This window comes from Siphateles boraxobius, unplaced genomic scaffold (genome assembly GCF_051911475.1).
Source record: "Siphateles boraxobius isolate OS27281-9 unplaced genomic scaffold, OSU_SipBor_1 68, whole genome shotgun sequence".
Taxonomy (NCBI): domain Eukaryota; kingdom Metazoa; phylum Chordata; class Actinopteri; order Cypriniformes; family Leuciscidae; genus Siphateles; species Siphateles boraxobius.
The window spans coordinates 7,312,610-7,338,289 of NW_027509195.1; the positions used below are offsets into that span (position 1 = coordinate 7,312,610).

Below are 25,680 nucleotides of genomic sequence, written 5' to 3' on the forward strand. Positions count from 1 at the left end.
TCACTGGTGAAAAGGTCAGTTTTTTTATTGTAAATAGTGCAGTGATGTATGAAGCACAGCTCACACTGAAGTCAACACGGAGAATCTGCATGACCAACTTGAACACGTGGAAATCTTGCACGCTAGCTAGTAGCTAGCTAAATTAATGTTAGCTTGTTTCCTATTTAAATGACTTGATTTTGCCCATGAAAATTCGTAGAACATTAAATATAATGGCACTTTAAAACCTTGGGAAATCTGAGCGGATTACTATGGAAATGAATGGATTTTGTCCTCGGTAAATGTTTCTTTCAAGCTATTGCTTTGATTGCATGTGTGATCTTAACTATATTCAGCTATTCTGGAAAGTAGCTACAGTATTTGTTGTAAAAGACAGCATGGAGTATCAGTGTACTGTACCAACATAAAACACAGTGAGAGATTAATCTTCAAACCGAATTACCTCAGGTGGGAACTTCAGGTGGGTCTTTAATCTGAAAGGGGCTAAGTAAATTAGTGTATGATGTCATTTCCGTTACAGTCTAACAAAAGAAGATAACGCTGTAAAAAGTGAAGTGAAAAACAGGTCACCAACTACTTGATTTCTTTAAAGATACATTTTATTTTTCCTTGTAAAACAATTTTTTTACAAAAATCAGAATAGCGTAATTAAAACAAACATGTATTTTAGATAAATTATGATATAGACCGAAAGGCTACAGATTAGGATGGAGATACACGCGATAAAAATAGTCATATGAAGCTGAGAAAGCTATGAATGGTGTGCACTGAATTCAGCTCGTTTTTACCATTCTAATGGCACAACGAACTGCATTTAAAAAGGCATCTATAAGCATCAAAATATTCTTAAAAAAAATGCACACATGAAGCATCACAGAGGTCAATAATAAGGTTTTCACTAGCTCACTTCTGACATCACTCATCCTGAGCCCGAGACTCCGCCCACCGACGTACTTCACACCACGTACATGAAAGCATGCCAACCATGAAAGGTTCAATACAACCATAGAAAAATTCATCTTAGTTCAAATGCTCAGACGGGAAAAAGCTGATTTACTAGACTGAATCAAGAAACAACTGCACGGAAAGTGGGAGAAAGTAGCGTACTAGAGCTATGTAACGTACAGTTGATGTAGCAAGGAAAATCACGTGACTGAACTGCAGCCACAACAATCCAGTGCAGTTCATGACGACAAGCGTATGTGTTCATTATAAGCCTGTTTTCAACGGTCAATGCAGCTGGGATGAGATCATGTACATTAAAAGTCACAAAAAATGTGTTTGTTTGGGAGTAAATGAGCAGTTACGTTCTTCTTCAAATGCATTTAGAAAAAAAATATATAAGGTGCCCATAAAGTGTAGTACAGAGCCTACAGTATAATCTGTATTTTTGGGGCACGTCATTTTCATCTTTTGTTATACGTTGAAAGTCAACTATAACAAAACGGTTTCGGCAAAAACGTTGCAAAGCTATAATTGAAACATTGATTAGTGATTACTATGAAAGACCGCATTTTGGGATAAGGCCAAACCGTACAGTTTTAGAATAGGTCTGATGATACTTTACAGATTTCGTTCGGAGATATGGTATTTACAAGCTGAGAGACATAACAAACATCCAAAACACTCTTTGAGCATTGTGGGAAATAAATTCTACTGCTCCTCATTAAGAAAAACAGATAACAGACACATTCACCAGCAGGCCAAAGAGCTCAGTCTTCACCTGATGGAGCTTCCTCCTCAGAAACATCGTCTTTATCCTCTTTCTCTTTCTCATTCTCTTTCTCCTCCTCCTCCTCCTCTTCCTCCTTTTCTCCGTTTCCATTGTTTTCTTCCCCTTCTGCGCCACTTTCGTCATCCTGTGTCTTCTTCGGGGCGGGCGACTCTTTCCTGTCTTCCTTTTTCGCCTCGTCCTCTTCCTCCTCCTCCTTGTTGCTCTCGATATCTTCATCTTTGGCTTTAGGCGAGGCCTTTTTCACAACTCTCTTAACCTTCGTCTGACGTTTTCCTCTCCTCTTCTTGGGCCCTCGGGTCACTAGGAGAAGATAATTGACTTAATTACTGTAACTGTGACGGTTAAAGGTATCTAGAGGAAGTTTGTAATTATCAAGTGATTAGTGATTAATTATCAAGGTATTACAGTAGACCTTTTTTTTTGCAGACATGATCTGATTACCTGAAGCCCTTAGCTTGGGTTTAGGGGATTTCTTGTCTTTGCTTCTCCTGCTCACTTTTGAGATCTTCCGTTTGGGTCGGCCATAATCACTGTCGTCATCATCGTCCTCAACCATGAAGTCTTCATCGCTGCCTGAGTCCTCTATCAGCATATGTGGGAAGTATAAAATATCAGATATCTCACGGTTAGCTAACGTGTGAATGTCAATGTTCTTGAAATAGTTTGACTCTGACATAATACTGTTTGTACCGCCAGTGTAAACGTCACTGTCATCTTCTTCCTCCTCTTCCCCTCCTTCCTCATCCTCACTTCCTCCGTCCCCGAGAAGAATCTCCCTCTGTTTGGACGCAGCTTTAGTGGCAGCCTGACGCACCTGCCGGCCCTTCTTCTTCACAACTTTTACCTCATCGTCACTGTCATCTGTGTGTCAAAAGAGCAGATACATGATTAATTAACACAAGCTGAAGGTTTGTTAAAAATGTGCATTTATATGCAAAATGCAACACAGGCATGAAAAAATTGACAGCGGTTTTTCTTAAGTGAAGAAGAGCAAGTTAATTAGCAGATGAGAGCGGATTGACATTGTAAAATGGAACAAAAGAATCAGATTGCATTTTAATAGCATAAAAGACGATGAGGAAAAGCATGAATCTGAAACAATATTTTAACATGTGTAAACTCGCCCTCGATAGGCCCAAAGTCCGGCATTCAACCAGCACGGAAGGTCTCTGCGTGTTACTGTCTTTTCTCGTGGCAAAGTATTTTTGATTAAATGCAATACATTTCAGAGTCGATAAGAATAAAATCAAATGTTTACAATTTATTATGTCAGGTAAATGTATCATGTGAATTTCATAATCAATGTAAAGATAATCAATACAAAACATCAAATGCTCTGGAATAAAGTACCCGACATTAAGAAATACATGGAGCTGAGTCTCGGCCGCTCTCAGCCTCACGCCCTGATCTTTTTGCTGCATTCCACTATATAGTCAGAACCTAACATCTAACATCTTCCCAAACAACAACATCACAAATATACTTTATTATTATGAAAATACCCGAGATGGCTTTAAGAACTCAAATACACCATATAGTGCGGCAGTCGTGTGTTTATTGTCGTTGTGTTTAATAAGTTAAAGTGTTTATATCTTATTTTTATTCAGCTACAATAGCTTGATGCATTTGTTGGGATTTCATGGAACATTATAAGTTATATTATTTTTGTGAGGCATATTTGGAGTTTCTGTGTGAGAGCACCCTCCAGCTTCCAGTATGAATTAGCGCTCAGTAATGCTCACTCCTGCAATACCTCTCTCTAAAGAAATGTATACGATAATCCATATGTTTTTCTCCTCGGTAGAGCTGCACGATAATGGTTAAACTGATAATCACGATTATTTTGCTCAAAATTATAATCACGATTATTCTCATTTGAGGAATTACAGAGAAAGAGAAGAGACTTATATATAAATTGCATAATTATCAAAACTGGTAATGTAATAGGCCTAACGGCCATTTTGCGCGTTCTTTACCAACTTACGCTTCACCTAAAAGGCCTGTAGGTGGCAAGTCAATACAAAATGCATGGTTTAGATTGTGATTCGTCTTCACATTAGATCTTCTAAGCGACAATTTGGTTGCAAATGAGACACACTACAGATCCAGATCGCTCAGCAAATTCATAAGGCAAAGAACCATAGCCTACTTGTTGATAGACACTGAAAACTGTCAGTGGCTGTCGTTTTCAACTCATTCACATCATGAAAACCTTAAACTTCGAAAGATAGAACAGTGAAACTATTAATTTCCAATAATTCCAAATTATTGTTCATTTGATTCTGCAAACATAATCCCAAACAATAAGGTGGAGATCCATGTTTTGATTTTTTCCAAATAAATCGCTGAAGATTTGATTGAAAGATTTAGTCACACAAACAGCACAAGTGGGTTCTGAAGAAACAGACTGGCTGTATGACAATTTCATGTAAGCAGAATATCGCTATGGAGATCGCTAAACTCCAGTGCATGTTTGTTTTCAGATCATCAGTGCTTTTCCCTCAGCGTAGAGTGAGCAGCGTGCAGGGTTGCCAGATTTCACATATTCTGAAAACACCGGGCAGAACATGTAAAAGAAAAGCTTTAAGGATTTAAGCTGTCCCTCCACTGAAAGGCTGAAGTTCACCCAAAACTCGGATGCTTCAAAACGTTCATAAAGAGATTGTAGAGAGATCTTCTGAAGAGACATGATTGCTTTATATGATGAACAGATTCACTTATGGCTTTTTTCCCCACATATAAACATTGATCAGTGAACATACTATGGATGACTCTAATATGATGCCATGAGGGTGAGTAATTGGCTGACAGAATTGTATTTTTGTGTGAACTAAACCTTTAACATACACTACCAGTAAAATGTTTGACCACACTTGACTGAATATATATATCCCATGATTTTGGATGTCAAAATATTTAATATTTTACATTATGAATTGCCACTTGAAGAACACATGCGACTGTTGTTGTACATATTGTGCATTTATATTTTTAAAGAAGCTAAAATATAAGAAAATTTAAAAGGTAAAATGCCAAATGTGCACAGAAAGTAGTTGTCAGAGGTAAATGAATGACTATGTAATGAAGTGTTTATACTGGTAATACCTGCAGCCCTTTTCCGTTTAGCTGTTGCTTGTGTCCCCTTGCTGGCCTCTTTAGCATCAAAATCACTGTCACCACCATCATCATCCTCTTCCTCATCCTCCCCATAGTCATTGTCATTGTCATCATCACTTAAATCCTCTGGAATATTGGGATAGAAAAACATTTTGTCAGAATGTTTAATAACAGAATTAAAAAAATCAATCTAAAATAATTCTAAATAAAAATGTTAAATATAAGCAAATAAAATTTGACTTACTCTTGTGGTCCTTGACTCGAGAATCATCACTACATAGGAGGAAATACAGCATTTATGTTTTAGCGATATGTAAAATAATTCATACAAAATACAGCTTTCAAAAAATTGAACCAAACGAATAGTGTAATGAATATGTATGCAGCTCATAAATAATTTTTAAAAATGGAGGAAGCTAAAATAAATGCATGCAAACTTGACAATGGCGCTTAAAGGGTTAGTTCACCCAAAAATTAAAATTCGGTCATTAATTACTCACTCACATGTCGTTCCAAACCCGTAAGACTTTGTCATCTTTGAACACAAATGAAGATATTTTTAATGAAATCTGAGAGCTTTCTGTCCCTCTATTGACAGCTACGCAACTACCACTTTCACACCCCATAAAGGTAGTAAAGACATCATTAAAGTAATACATGTGACTCCAGTGGTTAATCATCAATTTTATGAAACAACACGCACATTTTTTTTACCACTTTATTTACAAAATATTAATCTACAACGCACATTCACCCAACCGAACTCTCGCGTCAACAACACGCATGTGGTGTGTGTGCTCTTGTGAACTCATGTTAGAGAGTAATATTTTGTAAATAAAGTTGTAAATTATGTTTTTTATGCAAACTAAGCACTTGCTGCCAATGGAGGGGACAGAAAGCTCTTAGATATCAATAATAAAAAAAAAATCTTCATTTGTGTCCGAAGATGAACGAAAGTCTTACGGGTTTGGAACGACATGAGAATGCGTAATTAATGACAGAATTTTCATTTTTGGGTGAACCATCCCCTTAAACTAAAATATCACTTTTACAACCAGAAATGTATTAGTTTTGCTATCATTACTTTCATAGTTACTACATGTGTACTAAACATTTTTTATAACTGATCAGAGACTGACCTGCGTTTTACAGAAGTTTTCTCAGGTCGTTCCGATTCTTTGGCATATTCCTCATCTGCATCAAATCATTCAGTTGAATCAGGTTATAAAACAGCATGACTAAACAGCACATACAACACTGCATCTACTAAAGTATGATTGAAGCACAGTGACATTATTTAACACTAGAGATCTTTTTCAATTATTATTATTAGTAATAATTTCCATTACTTTTCCAAGCATGAAAGAAAACACTTTCTCCCCCTTATATTTCCTGACTGTGGGAAAACCCTGTTAAGTGGGACACAATAGTGAGGTGTGCAACAGGTTATTTGCATAAGAGAAATTTACCTGCATCGTCAGACTCTTGGAATTGTGCATAGTCAACAACCCTTTTATTCCTGTGCACAAAGAACAGGAAAGGAAATATAAATGACCCACAAGAGGGCAAACATGTATGCAATACGTTTATACATCATTTATTATTAGTCAAAATGAAATAAAAAATGGACTATTCTTATTTTGTATGTAATATTGCTCGATTTCTAAATTATAAATCAATTAGCTGTGAACATCGTTATTTTAGAATGAATGTGCTCTTGCAAACTTTAATCGAAATAACTTCCCCTCCCTCTTCTTTGATGAAGAGAGCGGGATCAACCTGTCACTCACATGACATGGAAGCGATAACAAACCACAACCATCCAATCAATTCCAGATGGACAAAAATCATGTCCTGTCCTACTTTATTTCTTGTTCGAGAAGCAGTTTCACTCGTATTTGCATCACAATACCGACTAGACCTACATTCACTCCCTGCTCCGAGAGGGTTGCATATTAAATAAAAGAAACCGGTTTACTGTTTGACAGATGATAAGCAACACGTTGCCACTGTTCACGTCACTTGGCTTGAGATCGTGGGTTTATATCAGCGCTACGAAATCAACAAGGGCGCATTTAAATACAATTATCGCGAAACACATTAGTTGACTTCCCACTTAGGAGCCTTAATTTCTGAATGTGCAACTTCCGATTCATGACGACTTTAAAACTTCGACCTATTTTAATATCTTATTGCACCATGTTAATGAATTTACATATTTTTGATGCTTAAATTGCAACAAAAATAATCAATAATGTAGAGACAACCTGTATCATATTGTTTACTTTTTAATATGGGAGGAAAAATAAAACATTTATCAACTTAAAAAAAAAAAAAAAAAAAAACTAACAATGCAAAAAAATCTTAATGCACAAAAAAAGGAAACCTGACCTGAATGCAGAAAAACTTCTCTTTAGGCTAAAAAATGAAATCATATAAATCTGAAAATAAATAAATTGTTGCAGATTTCCTGATTCATACTCCATATGGCAACAGAGCTGTCACTGCTCTTATTTAAAGCAGTGAAGGGGCAGAGGAGCCAGGGGTGCCATGTTGGAGAAGGTTAATTGCCATGCCAACAGCAGCAGTGTGGGGAGGGAGGGACTCTGTTTGTTCAGATAGGGGCATTGAACTACAGGCCCTGCGGGTCAGACAGTACTGACCACAGGACCTCTTCAGTCCATAAATCACACCGACGAGACCTACATTCACTCCCTGCTCCGAGAGGGTTGCATATTAAATAAAAGAAACCAGTTTACTGTTTGACAGATGATAAGCAACACGTTGCCACTGTTCATGTCACTTGGCTTTAACTCGTGGGTTTATATCAGCGCTACGAAATCAACAAGGGCGCATTTAAATACAATTATCGCGAAACACATTAGTTGACTTCCCACTTAGGAGCCTTAATTTCTGAATGAAACCCGATCCAAACCCAATGTGCATTAAATACACAAGTTTGCAGGAGAAATGGTTAAAGTCGTGTGTTATGAAATAATGGCGCGCGTTCACGCTCAAACACACGCTGCCACTAAACTAACACCAATGCTCGCGGGGCTAACTGAGGGAAATACGCGAAACTTCCACAGAAATACGCTATTAGTGTATCACATTTACTCTGAATTACGAAATAACAATAAAGCTATTTATTTTCCATTTTTAGTGATAATGACTAGCTGTTTGGTTTTGAACAACATGAATTCCCCAGCAGCGACAACTATCCCGCTTTTTTATTTAATGCTGGCCGCATGAGGTTAACATATTAGGTAACGTTACGTTTGGGGATGTAGCGACCGACACGGCCAGGTTTTAAATGAAATAAGATTCGTAAAAATATAAAGAGATGAAAATCTACACGTTTAGGTGTGATTTGTGCTGTTTTGGGAAGCTATGCAAACACGCGCAGAAAATGCTGGTTAGCCAGTTAGCATTTAGCAACATGGAGAGACCCACACACCGATCACACATCATGTGCGAACATGTGAAGCAACAGAGACTAATAAAACGCACTTACCTTGAAGGTCTCGCCATTTTTCAGACAGATTGAGAGACTTTTGTTTTTCCAAACAACAATTGTATTTGTAAACCCAGGAGCTGTCTGGGCAGTGCTGGCTTTTTGCAGCTGAAATCCAGGTGTCTCTCCTGCTGCTGGAAAGCGCTTTCTGTAGCACGGAGCTGTACGAAACTACCTAGATGCAATGCAAACTGCACTAAAGACGCACAAATGTGTACGATCTAGAGCATCTGCTCGCACGACGCGTTGGTCTGTGTGGGTAGAAAATGGAGAAATGTTGAAGTTGATCCACAGGCCGGACTGACCTGGTTAAGCCTGATGTCGAATAGTAGCTAACTAATTAGCCACTGCCTGGCCTCCCAGCCAGGAATCTTTTATGAGTAGTAAAAGTGGGATGGGAGTCTGAAGAACGCAAGATGCCTGCAAACCAGGATTGGACGACCCCGCTCAGCAACAGTCCTTTACTACCCACTCTTGACGGTTAATCAGTTGATTAGATTATTTTATTTGAACTATTTCCAAATCTAGTTTAGTCAGATAATGTTATTAGCATGAGATAACGAAGCTATAATCAGTGTAATAAACTTAGGCCTACTAAAGTTTAAGGGCTGTTTCCAACATCACCAGAGTAAATTAAGACATTTTACTCATTCTGATTTGTAAGGGGTTAAACAGACAGATGGCTGAGAAGTGTTTTGTGTTGCAATTGAAGGTATGCAGGTGTGTAATGCTGTTCTATTTCAAAGGCAACTGGATTTCTTTTCATTAACCAGGGTTATTAAAAACACACAAACATTATCTGCGTTTTTTTTTCATGTTTATTTGCACAGTGCTGGTGGTAATGGGGTAAGTGCAGAGGGTTCAGGGTACAAAAAGCATATAGAAAGCCCTTTAGCCTACAGTAGGCTAGATCATGTGCAATCTTAACCAAGACACTGTGAAACTGCTTGTCCTCATCGATAGATTCATAAATTGAACCAGTGAAGGTTTATAGCAACTATTGCTGAAAATCTATCAAAGGGTGTTAACCGTTAAATTAGAATTATCTTTGAATTGAGTTGCCTACAGAAAATAATTGGGAAAACTGTCACTAGGTACCCTTTCAAAAAGGACTAATATAGTAGACTAGACTACTATGGGCTAGATAAAGTACAATTGTTAAGTTTTACCTTTTTCTCTGAGAGTTATCAGCTTTCAGTTAGTTTTGATATTCTGTGTGGATAAACAGATGCATAAGAGACTGCGTCTTATTGTGTAAGAAATTATGTTATTTTGAGTTCATGTTTCTGGGATTGCAGCCCTTAAATATTAATCTACCATCACTCCATCATACAATTAAATTTACAATTAAAATCAAACGTAATCTTTCATCTAACTCACAAAATACAATAATCATGTAATATGGTTTTGTAAAACGGTTTCCTTAGATGAGTGTATATTATATATTGAACTATCAGTTATTTTGTAGAACATTGTTACGTATACATTGTAAAATTTGTCATATCATATAGTTTTAAGGGTTTTTAGTTATTTCACCAAAAAATGAAAATTCGGTCATTAATTACTCACCCTCATGTCCCCCACCAGGGGGCCCCCAAGAGCACATGAAATGACAGCTTGATTTTTCATTTTTATTATTTTTTTGTGATATATTATGTCAATGAACAATGGTAATGAAAAAAACGCAATATTAAATAAATAAATAAAAACGCAAATAATGCAATATTATGGTAATGGCCTGCAGGATGTTTTGCAAGCGCGGTCAGATTGAATGATTTGGATTATTGAAGTGATAGAAGAGGCAGCAGCATTGCAGCAAAACTGTCAAAAATATCTCAAATAAGGACATATCCCTCTGGTGCAGAGAAAAGAACAAAATAAGAAAACCGAGGAAGAGAAAAAACAGCAAGATAAAGGTATGTTTAGAAAGTTCATGTAAACTCATCTAGGGCTAGGCTATGTTGTGACTAGCATTAGCTGGCTAGTTAATTAACATAGCCTAGGTAGTATGTCTTGGGAAAGTCCATGTAGGGGTGTGCGATATCACAATTTTTGCTCGTGGACGATTAAAATGTCTCCACGACCTTCTTTTGAAGAAATATCGTAGTATTGTGCTACAGCGCACATTCTATCCGTCCCAATACGGTACTCGACAACTCAATGTACATTCAATTCACATGTTAACGCAGTGGTAGAGTTACACTCACGGTACATTGCGCTAATACTGTCAAATTCACACAAGGTACATAAACAAAGTTGGTTATGTGACGTCTAAAGTAAAAGTAATTAGTTTTGTGTCTGCATGATAGATGCGTGCATGTCTTAAAGTGACAGCAGCCTAATAGTAAAAATGCTGCCCCTTGTCAAACGGTTAACGTTAGTTCACCCACAAATGAAAATGTTGTCATTATTTACTCACTCGCATGTTGTTCCAAACCTGTATTAAATAATTTCTTGTGCTCAACAGAAAAGCAGATATTTTGAAGATGTGGGTATTATTGGGTAACCAAACATTTGCTGGTTCCCATTGACTTCTATAGTAGGAAAAATATACTATGTAAGTCAATGGGGACCAGCAACTGTTTGGTTACCCACATTCTTCAAAATAACTTTTGTTCAACACAAGAAAGAAACACATTCAGGTTTAAAACAAGTTGAGAGTGAGTAAAGGATGCCAGAATTTCCATTTTTGGGTGAACTATCCCTTTAATGGTAATACATTTATTATTATGTTATCTTGTTACAGGTCCACCTGATCTGTTCATTTTATGTCATTATTTAAGTATTTAATTGAATGTTGTCCGTTTTGTTCATTTACGTTCATTCTTTATATAAGATACTGTTCATCTAAAATACTTTTATTTGTAGTTGATTGTTCTGCGTTTTTGCACGTTGCTAATTTTAACCAAAAGGCATTAAAGTGGTTCATTTTTTTTTTTACAGTAAATGCATTGTCTGCTGGTTTATTTAGCTACTTTTCAGGACACCAAATCAGTTATGCCACTTAGTACTGTAAGACTTTGAATATTAAAGTGCAAATTAACACCTGACCACACCTGTGGGTTTGCGGCTGTTACAATTAAAAACCGTAGAAGGGTAAAAACATGCCAGTCATTGATACGATGTAAGCAACACAGCTACTACAACTAATAAAATTCATAGTGGGTGTGTTAGATTTATTGTGTGCGAATAATCAAGCATTGACAATAGTCAATCGTTTTGGCTGCACCGAGTGGCCCCCAAATAAAATTCTGCTTAGGGTCCCATAAAGGCTTGGCTCGGCCCTGCATATAGCAAGCAAGCAAATATTGGACATTCTTTAAAACAACATTAGTATTAGCCAATATACAACATGGAAAGAGAGAGAAATAAAAAATAAATTAAAAGCTATGCAAAAGCTAAAGAATAAAAATAAGTTTTATGATTTTAAAGTGACAATTGGTGAAGCTGACCTCACATGGAATTGGAGACTATTGCAGATATTTGGACCAATTACAGAAAAACACCAGGATAATATGGTACTATTCATTTGTGCTGTAGACATATTGTATTCTTACTTTACCTGTTATCTAATTCGGAGGACCAGTAGTACATTTAATGCCGATCTGTATAAACTACTGTTCTTAACTGTTCTTCAAAGGAAAAATAAAAAATCTCTATCAAATTAAATGGCGTTTAAAGTGGGGGACGGGCCTTCAAGTTGTGATAGTAGTTATAGTCGTAATAATGGAAAAGGTGAGCATTTCAACTTAAACTCTGACAGATGCACCGCCGCAAAGCAGGCTGGGTGAAATAGACTCTGCTGAAAGTATGGCGGATGAAAAGAGCCGTAAGTGCTGGACAAACAATGAGCACAGATGGACTTATTACAACATTATTACACGGATATGTGGTCATATGTGATCGTACCTTCTCTTATTCCCTCTTTCTAGGGGGAAGAAAAGAAAAAGAATAATGGCACTGACTGAGAAGTTAGTGATGAAACAAGAGCTGGCTGCAGGTTTGAGGATTGCTCAGCATAAGGACTGTCAAAATTCACCCTGTACCTGACTAATAAACGAAGCGGAAAAAGTTGTTTCCAGCAAAAGTGTTTTCACGTTGTTTGTTTACTGTGTATTATGCAGGCATGTGGTACAAGTCATGCTTTTTAAGGGGTCCTTCGTTTCAGAGTCACACTCAGGACCTTCGGGTCCAAATGGGCCGGAGGGGTGGGATTCATATTTATTAAAAGAAAATCATCATTTTTTTTTACTTGTTTTTTATGATATTTTTTCTTTTCTTTTTTGGTGTTTTGAGATAATTTTATGATTTATAATTAATTTTTATGCAATAAATATGACCCATTTTCCCCCGATTTCCCCCCCCCCATTGAATATAATAGAAAATTATAAATAAAAAAAAACATTTTTTATTTTTTTTAAAGCTGTATTTCATTTTAGAGTCAAGCCTAGACCTCATGAAAGCAATTTTTGAAATGAGAAGGATGCCATCTGGTGGACAAACTGAGCATTTGAAAAATGCAAAACACATATTAAATCTGAATTTTTTAGTTTGTTTATGTATAAAAGTGTGTTTGTGTGTGTGGGTGTGTCTGTTTTGCACTCTTGATGTTTTATAGATTCACCCCTTCACTGTTGTGTGCTTTTTTTCTGGACCGTGGCTGATTTGTAGATTGTACGCACAAAAAAACTCGGTATTCTCACCTTTTTGCCAATTTCCCATTCATTTCCTATGCCGGGTCCATTTGGGCCGAAGGTCCTGAGTGTGACAAAAAAAAATTTACAACCACTTAGATTATTCAAATCCTGTCCCCAATTTTTTTGGATGTTCATATACCAAGTACCAAAAAAGTCACCAAATTTCAGACCATTCCGATGAAGCTATGATTTTTAAAAAAAAAAATATTTAAATGCGTCAGGTCCATTAGGACCGAAGGACCCCAGTAAATTAAAAATGACAAAAATCATGGCAATAGCAAATGTCAACAATCCAATCAATTCCCAATTCAAAAAGCTGTTTCTTTCAGATATACGTCACAATAGAGAAGAAAACACTATCGCAGCTTCAGTTTCATGCAGACTTTAAGTTAAAGATTATTGTATCGTCAATACCTTTTGCGTTTAAATCCACATCACAATTTTAATGAAGTGGCTCAAATGCTTGCAACTTCATTCTCATTGGAAAAAATAAGGTTAATAAATAATCAAGTTGGATTATTTTCATCACGTGCACTTTAAGTATATTCCTGTTTTATTTCTAGCATGGCAGTTGAAGTTTGCAGCATTGTTTTTTGGGATGGCCTCTGGAGTCATTTGCAGAAGTCTCTGGAGAGATCTGTCCCTTTCACACACCTAGACTTTCAGCCTATAGTGACGAGGTGAGGAAAAAAACATTCTGCTTATTTTTTAAAACTTTATATTCTTTATTTAGTAATAATTAGTTTCTTTTTAAAATGTACTCTTGTATTTTTGTAATATTTAGATGTTAAAAAAAAAGACATGCAAAATCCTGTTGATTGGAGCTGGGGGTCTTGGCCGCGAACTACTGAAGAACCTGGTAAAGTTTCTATCTATATTTTTAATCCAGGCCCTCATTTGTTTTGTTTTCTTGTAATAACTTGTTGATCATATTACAATTTTTTTTAAGGCTCTGTCAGGCACTTTTCATATTCTTGTTGTGGATATGGACATAATTGATGTCTCCAACCTCAACTGGCAGTTTCTATTTAGGTACAACTGTGTGCATTTTGAAACAGATATTTGAGTTGGTTGTAGCCACATTTTTAATTTTGTTTATGAAGATTTCTGAAATGGAAACCGGGGACATTTCCTAGTTCATTGGTCAAAATGGCATTAAAATATCACTTGTTATTATGAATTTTAAAAAAAGGGACAATATTTATTTGTTTCAAAATATGATTAATAATTATTATACTATTATTGTAATTTTTTAATTAGTTTGATGCCTGTATTAAAACTCTTGCTTGTTTTAATACAGTTCACCAAATACCACATTATGAAAATAGTAAATTTGCAAATAGCAAACAGATAAAAGAACTATTATGACTTAACACATCAAAAACATTACAAAAATAAAACAAAATAAATTAAAATGTATTTAAAATAATTTCCATTTAATTTGCAGTAATTACAATGTTTTTAACTTTTCAAATATAATCTTATGTTTGTGCTTTTGAAAAATGTACTTCTCTTATTAGGCTTATTATTTTGCAGTTTAGGCTCATATTGAGCAGAAACTAAGGGCTTTGTAAATGCGATTGGTATTTTTTTACCCAGTACTTTCAACCACATGGTATAATTAAGATGTACATCCAAAAAATCAGTCATTGCTGGTATGGATTTTACCTGAGAGGAATTTTACTTCCTTAATTTCTCCACATTTTTAAGCTGCTAGTGCCACAGAAATTTTTAAAATTGCTACAAGGGGTGTCATCTACACATTTTGTCTCCATCTTTGTCATTATTTTGATATTTGAAGTTTGTATTTGTAAATCTGTCTGCTGTGGCCTCAAGACAGAGATGCCTAAATATTTAGTGACTGTCACAATAAGCTTTGGTGTTTGCATTATTTATTGATCAAATCTAGTAATTTAAAGGAAAATTTAAAAAAAAAAAGAAGAAAAAATATTATCAAAATGAAATAAAATAAACTTTCTGGACAAAAAAAATTAAGTTTAGTAAAAACAACTAATTTAGTAAAAAGCAAATTTTTTGTGTTTTGTAAAATATTCTTTAAGTTTTCTTATTTACATTTCGGTCATTTAAATGTTAATGTATGCACTAATGATTTGTTGATGGAAATCTAACACAACTGGACTGCTCACGCAATTATGACGTGAGCGTTGCAGCAGGTCATAATGAACATTCTTTATTAGAATTCTCTGTTGGGTGTTTTTGGCGATATATGCGGTTTGTGTTTTTGTTGCGGTTGGCGAGTTTCTACAGTTATTGAATTTATTTGGTTATTGATTTTCGGTTTTTGACTCTCTTTTGGACTTTGACTATCGGCTTTGGATTCGCGGCACATTTTGACTCTCGGTTTTTGACCACCTTCTGTTTTTGACGCTTGATTTGTGACTGTTTTGGATTCCCGTTGTTGACCCTTTTCTGGTTTCGACTCTCGGCTTCGGACTCTCGGATTGGTTGACAGCTCGGCGACTGAAAAAAATCCGATCCTTTCATTGAAATGATGATCGGAGTTTTATCAGTGTGTGTAAGTATGCGACATGCACACTAAAACTAACAATTGGACAAAAATTTACTTCCAGTAAAGAACTTCATACATTTGTGTTAAAATCAGCTTTCTTATTTTTTTAGTCTTGTTTTAAATGTCAAGTATTGAAATTAACAAACGACATCTGGTAAATTGGTGTAAGTGTAGCCCACATTAAGAAATGCTATTGTAAATGTGATATTTCCTGACTACTTAGGAAGCTGTCTAACAAGTGCACATTTTAAAGTTATTTTCTTATGCAGTCCTGTACAGTCGCCTACATTTCCTTGCAAACCGTCTTGATGTTCATTTTTTTCTGAACTTTTGTGCAGGTGGAAACACAGAAGGAAGTGTTTGGTGTGCCTCTGATCGGCCTGAGGAAGAGTGGACAGATGAGGCAGGGTCTTCCTCTAGTGCTCATGCACATAGTGGAGTTTGTGGAGAAGCATGGTGAGTGTGTTTGCCAGTGTTTCTCAGTGTCCATGTATGCTGAGATTGTGTGTATTCGTAAAATGTGTGTTTGTGTTTAGGTCTCAGTGAGAGTGGCCTGTTCAGGGTTAGCGGGAAAGTGAAACTCTGCCAGGAATTAAGGAAAGGTTTTGATCGAGGAAGCTTTCCAGAGTTTGACAGTGGAGATATTCCTACTCTTGCCTCCTTGTTGAAACTTTTCCTCAGGGAGTTGCCTGGTGGACTTATTCCAGAGTCACACAGGACACAACTGCTGAAGGTGTTCAGGGGTAGGTGAAGCTGCTGTGGTGAGGAGTGAACATTTTGGGTACTTGCTGCACAACAAAATTGATTAATCAAATTTGATTGAATCTTCTTCATTGTATCTTGCAGATTCAAAAGAGGAAGAACTGAATCAGGCTGTGAGGATGATCCTGAACAGTCTTCCGGAGGAACATTTTAATGTCCTCTGCTACCTGTTGTACTTCTTGTCCCGTGTGGCTGCTAAGAATCATCTAAATCTTATGACATCCCAGAACTTGTCAATAGTTTTTGGACCCACTATATTTCAGTAAGTGTTCATGTGTGTGTATTCAGCTGATATAGTCTGTACTCCAAAGCACATTACAATGTAACTCAAGGACTGATGTTTCTAGAATTACATGCACAAGTTTTCAGGATCTTATAAGACACAGAGACCAGTCTGATGGAGCTGTCATTCATAAAAGGAAGATGGGTGTCTGGTGTATAGTGATGTGACACGTTTGTTATCTGTGTGTGCAGCGTTCCTCTCGGCCCCACCATGATTGAGGAACAGGGGCTGTGTAACGCTTTGACAGAGCGCCTGCTGAACAACCTGAAACATTTGCTGCCGAACATGTACCCTCATGCATCCACCGGCAACACAGCAGTGAGTTTTTACTGTTTTATAAGTTTATGTTTCAAATGATGATGGCATGAGATTAAAAATGCTTAGAAATGTGTTTGTGTGTTTGAGGAGGCAGGGGACTGGACTGACGAAGAGTGTGTCAAACAGCTGCCACTTAAAGAAATTAGGTACATATGCTGAACACACACACTCACATGCACATGCAGACCTGTGTTGTTGGCAAACAGTAGATGATCAAATGCATGCACAGATCACATAAACCCACAAACATGCACACATACAGTTGGATTCTGGTCATTATGGGTTTATTTAGAACCATTTATTGTAGAGTGCTTGTCAGTCCATCTTCATGCTTCTGTGTATTTTCCAGATCAAAGCTACCTAAAATTGGACGACTTGGGCGACTGAGAAAAAGATTAAGCAGTTTTGGGAGAAAGTTTTTCTCATGCTTTGGCAGGTATTAGATGTGAATAAGTTAAAATATAGGTAAAGTTAGATTTAGTTATACAGGTAATGAATGTGTTGAGTGAACAAACGTGATCTGTGTTCTTACTTTTTCATTACTTCACCACACAGTAACAAAATCGAGAGTGAAGAGGCTTCTGCAGAAATGGAGACCTAGACATATGCGAGTAGAAGACAACAGGGCCGGTGACCCCGACTGCAAGATACTGGGCTCGGTGAGGGTCACTGGAAGACAAAGAGGCCAGTGAGGATCACCAGAAGACAATGGGGCTGGTGACCCTCAATGCAAGATACTGGGGCGCCACTGTAAGACACTGAGGCAGGGGACCCTCACTGCGAGATACTGAGGCTGGTGAGCTTCACCCTCAGACACTAGGTCTGGTGTGGGTCACCAGAAGACACTGAGGTTGGTGAGGGTCATCACACAGCACTGGGGCCGGTAAAGGTAGCCGCAAGACACCAGGGCTGGTGAGGGTCACCGGAAGACATTGGAGGGCGGTGAGGGACACTGCACAGCACTGAGGCCTCTGTTGTGTAGTGTCCCTTACCGTACCCAATGTCTTTCGGTGACCCTCACCAGCCTTATGTCTTGTGGTTACCTTCACCGGCCCCATGGGACTGTGCAGTGACTCTCACCGACCCCCATGTCTTCTGGTGACCAGGATCACTGCACAGCACAGCACTGGAGCCAGTGAAGTTAACCACAAAACACTAGTGCTGGTGAGGGTCACCGAAAGACATTGGGTGTGTTGTGGGTCACTGCACAGCACTGGAGCCGGTAAATTTAACCGCAAGACACTAAGGCTGGTGAGGGTCACTGGAAGGCACTGAAGATGGTGATGGACGACAGGTGTGATTTATGAAGATACAGACAAGGCAGATGCTGATGTTGACTTTGAAGCTGATTCAATTAAAGTTGGTCATCTTCAGTCAATTAGTAACGGCTCTCTTTTTTCTTTATTAGGTCTGTACACAGTCTTTTGTTTGTGGTTGATCATGCAAATTGAATTTACAAAATGTCAAATTTAGAAAAAGCCCAAATTCAAAGTTCAGCTAAATGAATACATTTATTTACACCAAAATAAAACAAAACACCTAATTTTAAAACATTTCTGAATCCCTTTAGCGGCTTTTTATTGAAAGTTTATTCACTTTTATTGGTGTTTTTATCAATGAACATTAATATGTAAATGACAAAATGACAACAAAAAAAATATATATATATATAATATAATATCTTACTGAAACTGTCATGAGCTCAAGGCGAGCTATTAAATAAAGATCCTTGTCCCCCGCGTTACTAACACGAGTAATCGCCTTTAGAGTAGTAATAGAAAAGATCTGAATGTGAACAGATGGTCTCTTGATTAAGTTTGACACTGATGCAGGGAGCGTCTTCCTGAGGACTTTCATAAACCAGCACTGAACGAGTACATGAATCGGGAGGACATCGTTTTCCTGAGGAAATGCAGGTATGGCAAGTCATTTTTCCATTCGTTTACAAAATTATCCTCAAACATTATAATTTGTATATGTCCGTGAAAATGATGAGTAACGTAAACGCCGCGTGGCTGCGGTCCAAGGATAGACTACAAGGATAAAAAAAAGTTATCGATGTAGCAGCCTACTTAATAGTAGCTAAATGCACGCACGATACGTGCATTTAGCTAGATACATTAGCTTTTTTACTTTTTTCCGTCTCCATCGACTAACGTTAGCCATAATAGATAGAACAGAAATAGCAACATAACACACTGAAACTATGAGATTCACAAATCAAGCAAATCTGTTGTCAAATTTATCACAATTATGTCTGTTTAAGAGTCAGAAGGTGTCTAAATTAATATAGGCTACCAGTCATTTAAGTATTAGCATTGTATACAATGTTTTTCAGTTTTAATTCGTCTATAATGGTCTTTCTCGTTTAACCTGTGTATTTTTTTATATAACTTTGGATAAAAACATTTTCTTTAACTTTAACAAATGAATTGTAAGCCCGTTCATTTTTATCCTTTAAAAAAAAAATTCAACAACCTGAATTTAAAACCAAAACAAAAGAGTAGCCTAGTCATGTCTATTCTTCCATCTCCGCTTCATTCTAACATTATTGTTTGGTCTAATAGATGAGAGTATATTCTTATTTTGTTTGCTTATTCATTTCACATCCTGTCTGTTGCATATGATGAGCTCATAAGTGGATCTAGATTTGCAGTTTATTGTGAAGTTGCTACTGGGCTTTCAAAATGTGTGAAAATCCTGAATATTATGTTATCCTGACTACATTTTTGTGGTTCTATTCCCAGGGAGACCTAGAAAAGCACCAGGGAGCAGTTTTTCATAATCAGGTACTATGAGCACTTGTGTTGAAAGACACTTTGGCAGAGTTCCAGATCGGGAGATGGAAGATCAGATTAACCCAGGGACTTGACAGTAATATCGACACTGATCACTCACAGTAAATTATTCCCCTAACACGTTGTTTCTTTCTAGGCGTTGCTGAAGATGACGGTGATGATACTTAACCTCAGAACATTAAGTGAAGTGTTGTAGTCGTACTATCCACTTTCTTTCTTAGGATGTAGCAATTTGAATTTTGAAGAGAGCAACGAAAATGGTTAATAAGTCGCACTAAGTGTCAAAATATTTATATTTCTTGTTATTTTCCCTGTGTTTTTGCTTTAAATTTTGGTCACGTGTTGTTTTATAATGTGCTATAGAAATGCATGTACAGAAATAAATATTTATTGAAATAATGATCAAGACAAAATACACTCCTTTTGTTATCATAGGAAAATGCAAGCATGTCCTGCAAAACAGAAATCTGTGTGAAGCTTATCTACAGGAATAAAGTAAGGCAGAAACCAAGGGCTCTTCTGCTTGTGTGTGTGTGGCTCCTGTGCTCACAGTCAGTGTCCAGCAGCAACCAAAGCTCTCGAGGCCAAACCGGTAAGCTTAGCCAACTAGTGCAACATCTCTCTCGCTGTCCCTCCCTCCCCCCCACCCCCGCCCCTTTTGTCCCCCTTAGGTCTCATTACACACACTGGACACACACTTATCCCCTCTGGGAGCACAGTCAGACCACTGCTAATAACAGCTAAACAACCATTTGCCACCTAGTTATAACTCATTCAGTCATGAACATTGTGAAGGTCATGAGGTGACAGGTATAGCTTTAAGTATATATTTGCATCCATATAAAGTCAAATAATATGATAAAATATCATATAAATAATATAATGTTTGACATGCATATATGCATATATCAAACTGTTATTTTTAGTTTATATTTATTTCCATTTTATAAGTTTAGTGCTTCACCTTAAATTTGTTTCAGTTTATTGCTAAGGCAACATTTCTTTAAAAAAAATTTTTTTTGCAACTATTTTTTATATCTGATTTCAGCTTTATTTCAATTAATAATTTAATAAATAAATTAATAGTTTTAGTTTAAGTTAATGAATGATATATGTGTCAAGATGTCACAAGAATAAAACACACACACATTTTTTAATACGTGTGTATATATTTTTTAAATACACATTGTGTGTTTTTTTAAATACCTGTGTGTATATTTTTTACATACCTGTGTCTATATTTTGTTTTAAAAATACACAGTGTGTGTGTGTGTGTGTGTGTGTGTGTGTGTGTGTGTGTGTGTGTGTGTGTGTGTGTGTGTGTGTGTGTGGCCTGGTAAACCCTACCTTATGGGGACAAAATGTCCCCATAAGGATGGCAATATCTGAAATCCTTGTTCGTGTGGGGACATTTTTTGGTCCCCATGAGGAAAACAGCTTATAAATCATACTAAGTGATGTTTTTTGAAAATGTAAAAATGCAGAAAGTTTTCTGTGATGGGTAGGTTTAGGGGTAGGGTTAGTGTAAGGGGATAGAATATACAGTTTGTACAGTATAAAAATCATTATGTCTATGGAAAGTCCCCATAAAACATGGAAACACTACATGGTGTGTGTGTGTGTGTGTGTGTGTGTGTGTGTGTGTGTGTGTGTGTGTGTGTGTGTGTGTGTGTGTGTGGGGAGATATATATATAGAGAGAGAGATAGATATGATGGTGTACTTTTTATCATCTGTATTTACAGAAAATGTTCTTTATATATGTTTATATGTTATGTTTTAATAATTATTTCTGTGCTGCTTTTAATAAAGTCACTGGATCAGAGCTCAGAGCAACTGTAGTGTTGTTTATGTCCATGTGAGGGCGCCAGGACATTAGAAATAATGTTAAATGTGCTTCGGTTTCCCCAAATTTTAAGCATAAATATTCTGCATGTAATAAAGCCCTCCGATCTCTAACTGTCTTTCTGTCAATTTAAGGTCGGTCTGAAGTAAAGCCGGGTACCTGTGAAGTGGTGGCGGCTCATCGGTGCTGTAATAAGAATAAAATAGAGGAAAGGTCTCAGACGGTCAAGTGCTCCTGTCTTCCTGGACAAGTTGCTGGAACTACCCACACCCAACCTTCATGTGTAGATGGTATGTCTGTATCTCATTAACCTCAAATTACTGTAGGTTTAAGAAAAAACGAATCATGGCTAACTACATCATTGACAGCTCTCTATATTATTATATGTGATGCTGCATCTACACCGATAGGTGTCAGTACAGTCCATGATCACTTTCATATCGGTCAAAACAAACTTAAAATGACTTGGTACTTATGACAGCATAAGACGCAGTGATAGTTTGCAAACTCCTGTTGCATTAAGTTTCAGGAACAGGTTGGACTTCAGGGCTTCTTTTGATTTAAAACTCCAGCAACATTGGCTTTCTCAAGCTGTCACTCTCCTTAGATTTAGGCTTCGAGCTGTGAATCTAATCCTGCTCTGCCAGTTTGTTGACTCTTCAATCAGCAGATATTTTGGAGAGATTTACTGCCGCACAGTTTCTTGCTGTAGGTATTTTTTTTAGGCATGCACCAATATTCAAATTTTGGCTGATACAAAAATCTAATAATTAATTAACTAACCAATAAATGGCTGATTTTACATTTCTATAGTGTTTTGTCTCAATAAATGAAAAATAAAAAAGTGCTGTTTTATGGTGTTTTTATAGTTTTATAGAAGATGCCGTTGACTGTGCTGTGAAGCAAATCACTTTGCATTCCAAAGGATGAGGTCTCTGGCTTGAATTGACATGGTAAAACCAACGCCATTGTTACAGTTCGTATCACTGTGTAACAAGTGCTGAGGAAGATTCGGAGCTGAAATTCAGAAATGGTAATGGCAGTTTCGAGCCAGAGGAATGTAGACCAATTTAATATCCCTTTAAATATCCATAAATGTCTAAAGTAGGCAGAAAACCGTTATGGTTATGATGTGTTGTGCTTCCCTATTGTTTTATTAATCATTTCAATGAATATGAATAATATTCCTCAATAATTTATCCTATATTTCCTATAGAACGGCTTTTGTTTTTACACATGTAGCCCACTTGTGCTTGTTCTCCAGAAAAACTCCTCTAGTCTAAATAATAATGCAGAATATTGCAGAATTTGATTCAGAGTCATCATAATTCATTCTTAGATAGAATGTCAAGAAAATAGTTTTGAAAGGAAAATCCAGATGTAATACCACATTCACTTTCAAACATTTTCTCATACAATAGCATTACTATATCCTGGTGCCTCGGGTGCACATGTATTGTGTTACGCAGGGTATTACAATTTTAATTCTTCAAAAGAAGCTGTTGAGTACGTATGGCTCTCTCCTTGAATATCCTGCAGAAAAGATCAGCATGCATACTCAGACAAGCATTGTCTTTCTGATAACGCTGGTTGATCAGCTCAAGTCTCGCAGGTTAAGATTGTTGATAAGCCAGCACATCAGCGACCCATGCCGTGACCACGTCCAAAACACAACATATGCTGTTTCGTTTTTTCCCCCTCAGCAGGGCAGTTTAGTCAGCATGGAGCATTAATCAGCCATAGCTTGTGTCTTTCTGTGTAGTTTCAGCATGCAGGTTTGTCTCTCTGTGTGGGTTTGAGTGGGTTTATGGTGGGCAGTGAGCTTACGGGGGTGTGTTATCGTCATGGTCATTTTTGTATGCCTCTGGGAAGATTTAATAGACCTCATTATTTCACAATTTGTTGTCAATTCATTTCATTATTTCGTTATTTGTGATTTTATACATTCTTACTACACTGATCTCTGAAATACTTGATTCTGTCTGTTTTGGAAAACAATTTGACCATTGACCGCTGTCTATGGCAAAAAAAAAAAAAAACATTTGAATTTTATGTCGCTCTTATCACTCTGTCAGTCTCTTTCTTCTCACATAGTGAAATAATTTCAACTAAAATTAGTATTTTATGTCCTTGTTATATTTATTTACTTGGAAACTAGCCATTTAATAAGCAGGATAATGAAGTCAGCTGGTTAATATCACAAAATAAACCCCTTCTGGATGACCAGCTGACTGTACATTATCCAGTACTTACACTACTGTTCAACATTTTGGGGATTAGTACGATTTTTTTCTTCTTCTTTCTGCAGTAAATTGTTCAATTGTCCTGCATTAATCAAAGAATCCTGAAAAAGAATGTGTCATAGTTTTCACAAAAATATTAAGCAGCACAACTGTTTTCAATATTGATAATAATCAGAAATGTTTCTTGAGCATCAAATCATCATATTAGAATGATTTCTGAAGGATCATAAGACACTTAAGACTGGATTAATGGTGAAAAATCAGCTTTACCATCACAGGATAGTAGGATCATGTTGCTCCTGCATTTCGCTCACTTTTCTTTTAATTCCCTCTCAGCATCAATCGTGCGGATGAAGTGGTGGTGTCAAATGGAGCCATGCTTAAATGGTGAAGAGTGTAAAGTATTGCCTGACCTCACCGGCTGGTCCTGCAGCTCCGGGAACAAAATCAAAACTACCAAGGTGAGTTGTAAGGCCTGGTCTTTGGAGAGAGTCCACTGTTACCTAGCATTATAGTCAGCAGTTTGACTACCACCACACGCACGTCAGAGCTTCATCACCAGATGTTTTGGGCTGAATGTCCCAGCGTGCTTGTTTGGACTGAACATGCATCAGTTTTCTAGTTATTCATTGGTAATTCTATCATGAAATGTCTTCTAAAGTGCTTCTTGGCCCTTCTTCCCTATTTAGGTCACACGGTAAAGCAACTCTTCTGTGGACATGTGATGACAACTCATAATTTCACAGGAGTGTATTTTAAAACCAGATCTGCAAATGTCAACAGAAACACTTGAGCAGAAACATGCGAACTGTGAACTATGACTGTGAGAAGAGTCTAAGTTTGTGAAGTTTTGAGTTTTTGTTTAGGATTTATTGACTTTTGATTATATTTTGCCACGCCCATTTTTAAAATTACCCTGTTATAGCTACTCAAAAGGTTAAAATCTTTTTTTTAAATAATTATTAACAATGGCTGAATCCTAAACCCTCGTTCACTATTTCCAACGTTATAGTCCACTAATAGTGTTCACTTTAAGGAGTGAAAGAAAACGAGTGAGTGTATTCGGACACCTGTTGAACGTGTATTCGGACACCTGGTTGTACAGTCGTTGTTGCAGTGCAATGTGGTATTGAATGAGTGCACTCAATAACGTCCACTATGGTTTCGGACACCACTACAAATGTCTGTCCCCTCAAGTAATGCCCTATTTGAGGGTATAGGGGGTGATTTCAGATTCAGCCCTAGAGTAGATGTGTTAAACACTACGTAATTACTGAGGCGTAAAACTCGTGCCATCTAGTAGCCAATTTCTTTTAAAATTCTTACAGACATCTAGGGCCATGAGTCGAACATGCCCACCGATTTTCATTCCGATCAGCCTCCATTAACCTTGTCTAATAAGTGCTCAAACTTGGCCGATAGCGGCCATGTTTTTTGAGATACACCAATGTCCTCATAAAGAATTATGGCACCTTGGACAAAGACACTGCAAGCCAATTTTCAAGTCAATCAGACTAATGGTTGGGTGGTTATAGCCATTTTCATGTTTTTTTCATGTTTAGCTCCACCAATTGGCCAGTCACCATGTGCTTTTTCACACGACCACAGAATGAGCTCTTACATGAAAATATCTAATTTCTTTCACAAGTTATAGCCATTTTTGTAAAAGTGGCTCCTCCCACTTCAAATGTTTTGGTGGTCCTTAGAGAACGTGAATCGAAATTTTAACTTTTTTTTATAGTTATTGACAATAAGAGTTACGAGCGATTTAGCACTTTTCACCGCTGTAGTGCCCCCGTCAGGCCAATTAGGGCAAACCTTTGTGGCGTTGTAGACGGT

General features: G+C 37.0%; 3 protein-coding genes and 1 long non-coding RNA gene across 7 annotated transcripts; 3 read left to right on the forward strand and 1 right to left on the reverse strand.

Moving 5' to 3' along the window:
- Window positions 1-581: 581 nt before the first annotated feature.
- nucks1b (nuclear casein kinase and cyclin-dependent kinase substrate 1b) lies at window positions 582-9,020 on the reverse strand. The gene is made up of 8 exons (XM_077214351.1): window positions 8,367-9,020; window positions 6,322-6,371; window positions 5,992-6,046; window positions 5,097-5,125; window positions 4,841-4,978; window positions 2,426-2,596; window positions 2,177-2,317; window positions 582-2,035 (listed from the first exon to the last, which is right to left on the reverse strand). Exons 1-8 carry the CDS (start codon window positions 8,381-8,383, stop codon window positions 1,713-1,715), a joined length of 924 nt encoding a protein of 307 aa, XP_077070466.1. The 5' UTR covers window positions 8,384-9,020; the 3' UTR covers window positions 582-1,712.
- Window positions 9,021-10,115: 1,095 nt separating this feature from the next.
- On the forward strand, window positions 10,116-13,852 carry LOC143722720 (uncharacterized). Its single transcript, XR_013196984.1, has 4 exons — window positions 10,116-10,282; window positions 12,130-12,195; window positions 12,299-12,366; window positions 13,627-13,852. It is a non-coding gene; the product is annotated as an uncharacterized LOC143722720 (long non-coding RNA).
- Window positions 13,853-13,886: 34 nt separating this feature from the next.
- On the forward strand, window positions 13,887-18,334 carry LOC143722606 (protein FAM13A-like). Its single transcript, XM_077214004.1, has 8 exons — window positions 13,887-13,922; window positions 15,932-16,049; window positions 16,130-16,336; window positions 16,440-16,617; window positions 16,830-16,956; window positions 17,044-17,102; window positions 17,306-17,392; window positions 17,512-18,334. The coding sequence occupies exons 2-8, from the start codon at window positions 15,992-15,994 to the stop codon at window positions 17,555-17,557; spliced, it is 762 nt and encodes a 253-aa protein (XP_077070119.1). The 5' UTR covers window positions 13,887-13,922; window positions 15,932-15,991; the 3' UTR covers window positions 17,558-18,334.
- A 399-nt stretch (window positions 18,335-18,733) lies between these two features.
- LOC143722607 (chemokine-like protein TAFA-4) lies at window positions 18,734-24,669 on the forward strand. 4 transcript variants are annotated; one of them, XM_077214005.1, is made up of 6 exons: window positions 18,734-18,872; window positions 19,704-19,745; window positions 20,190-20,346; window positions 21,733-21,888; window positions 24,178-24,302; window positions 24,531-24,669. In XM_077214005.1, the coding sequence occupies exons 1-6, from the start codon at window positions 18,867-18,869 to the stop codon at window positions 24,540-24,542; spliced, it is 498 nt and encodes a 165-aa protein (XP_077070120.1). In that variant the 5' UTR covers window positions 18,734-18,866; the 3' UTR covers window positions 24,543-24,669. The 4 variants fall into 4 exon arrangements, with proteins under 4 accessions (XP_077070120.1, XP_077070122.1, XP_077070123.1 ...); XM_077214007.1 differs by having other exon boundaries at window positions 20,232-20,346; XM_077214008.1 differs by having other exon boundaries at window positions 18,767-18,872; window positions 19,704-19,855.
- The last annotated feature ends 1,011 nt before the right edge of the window (window positions 24,670-25,680 follow it).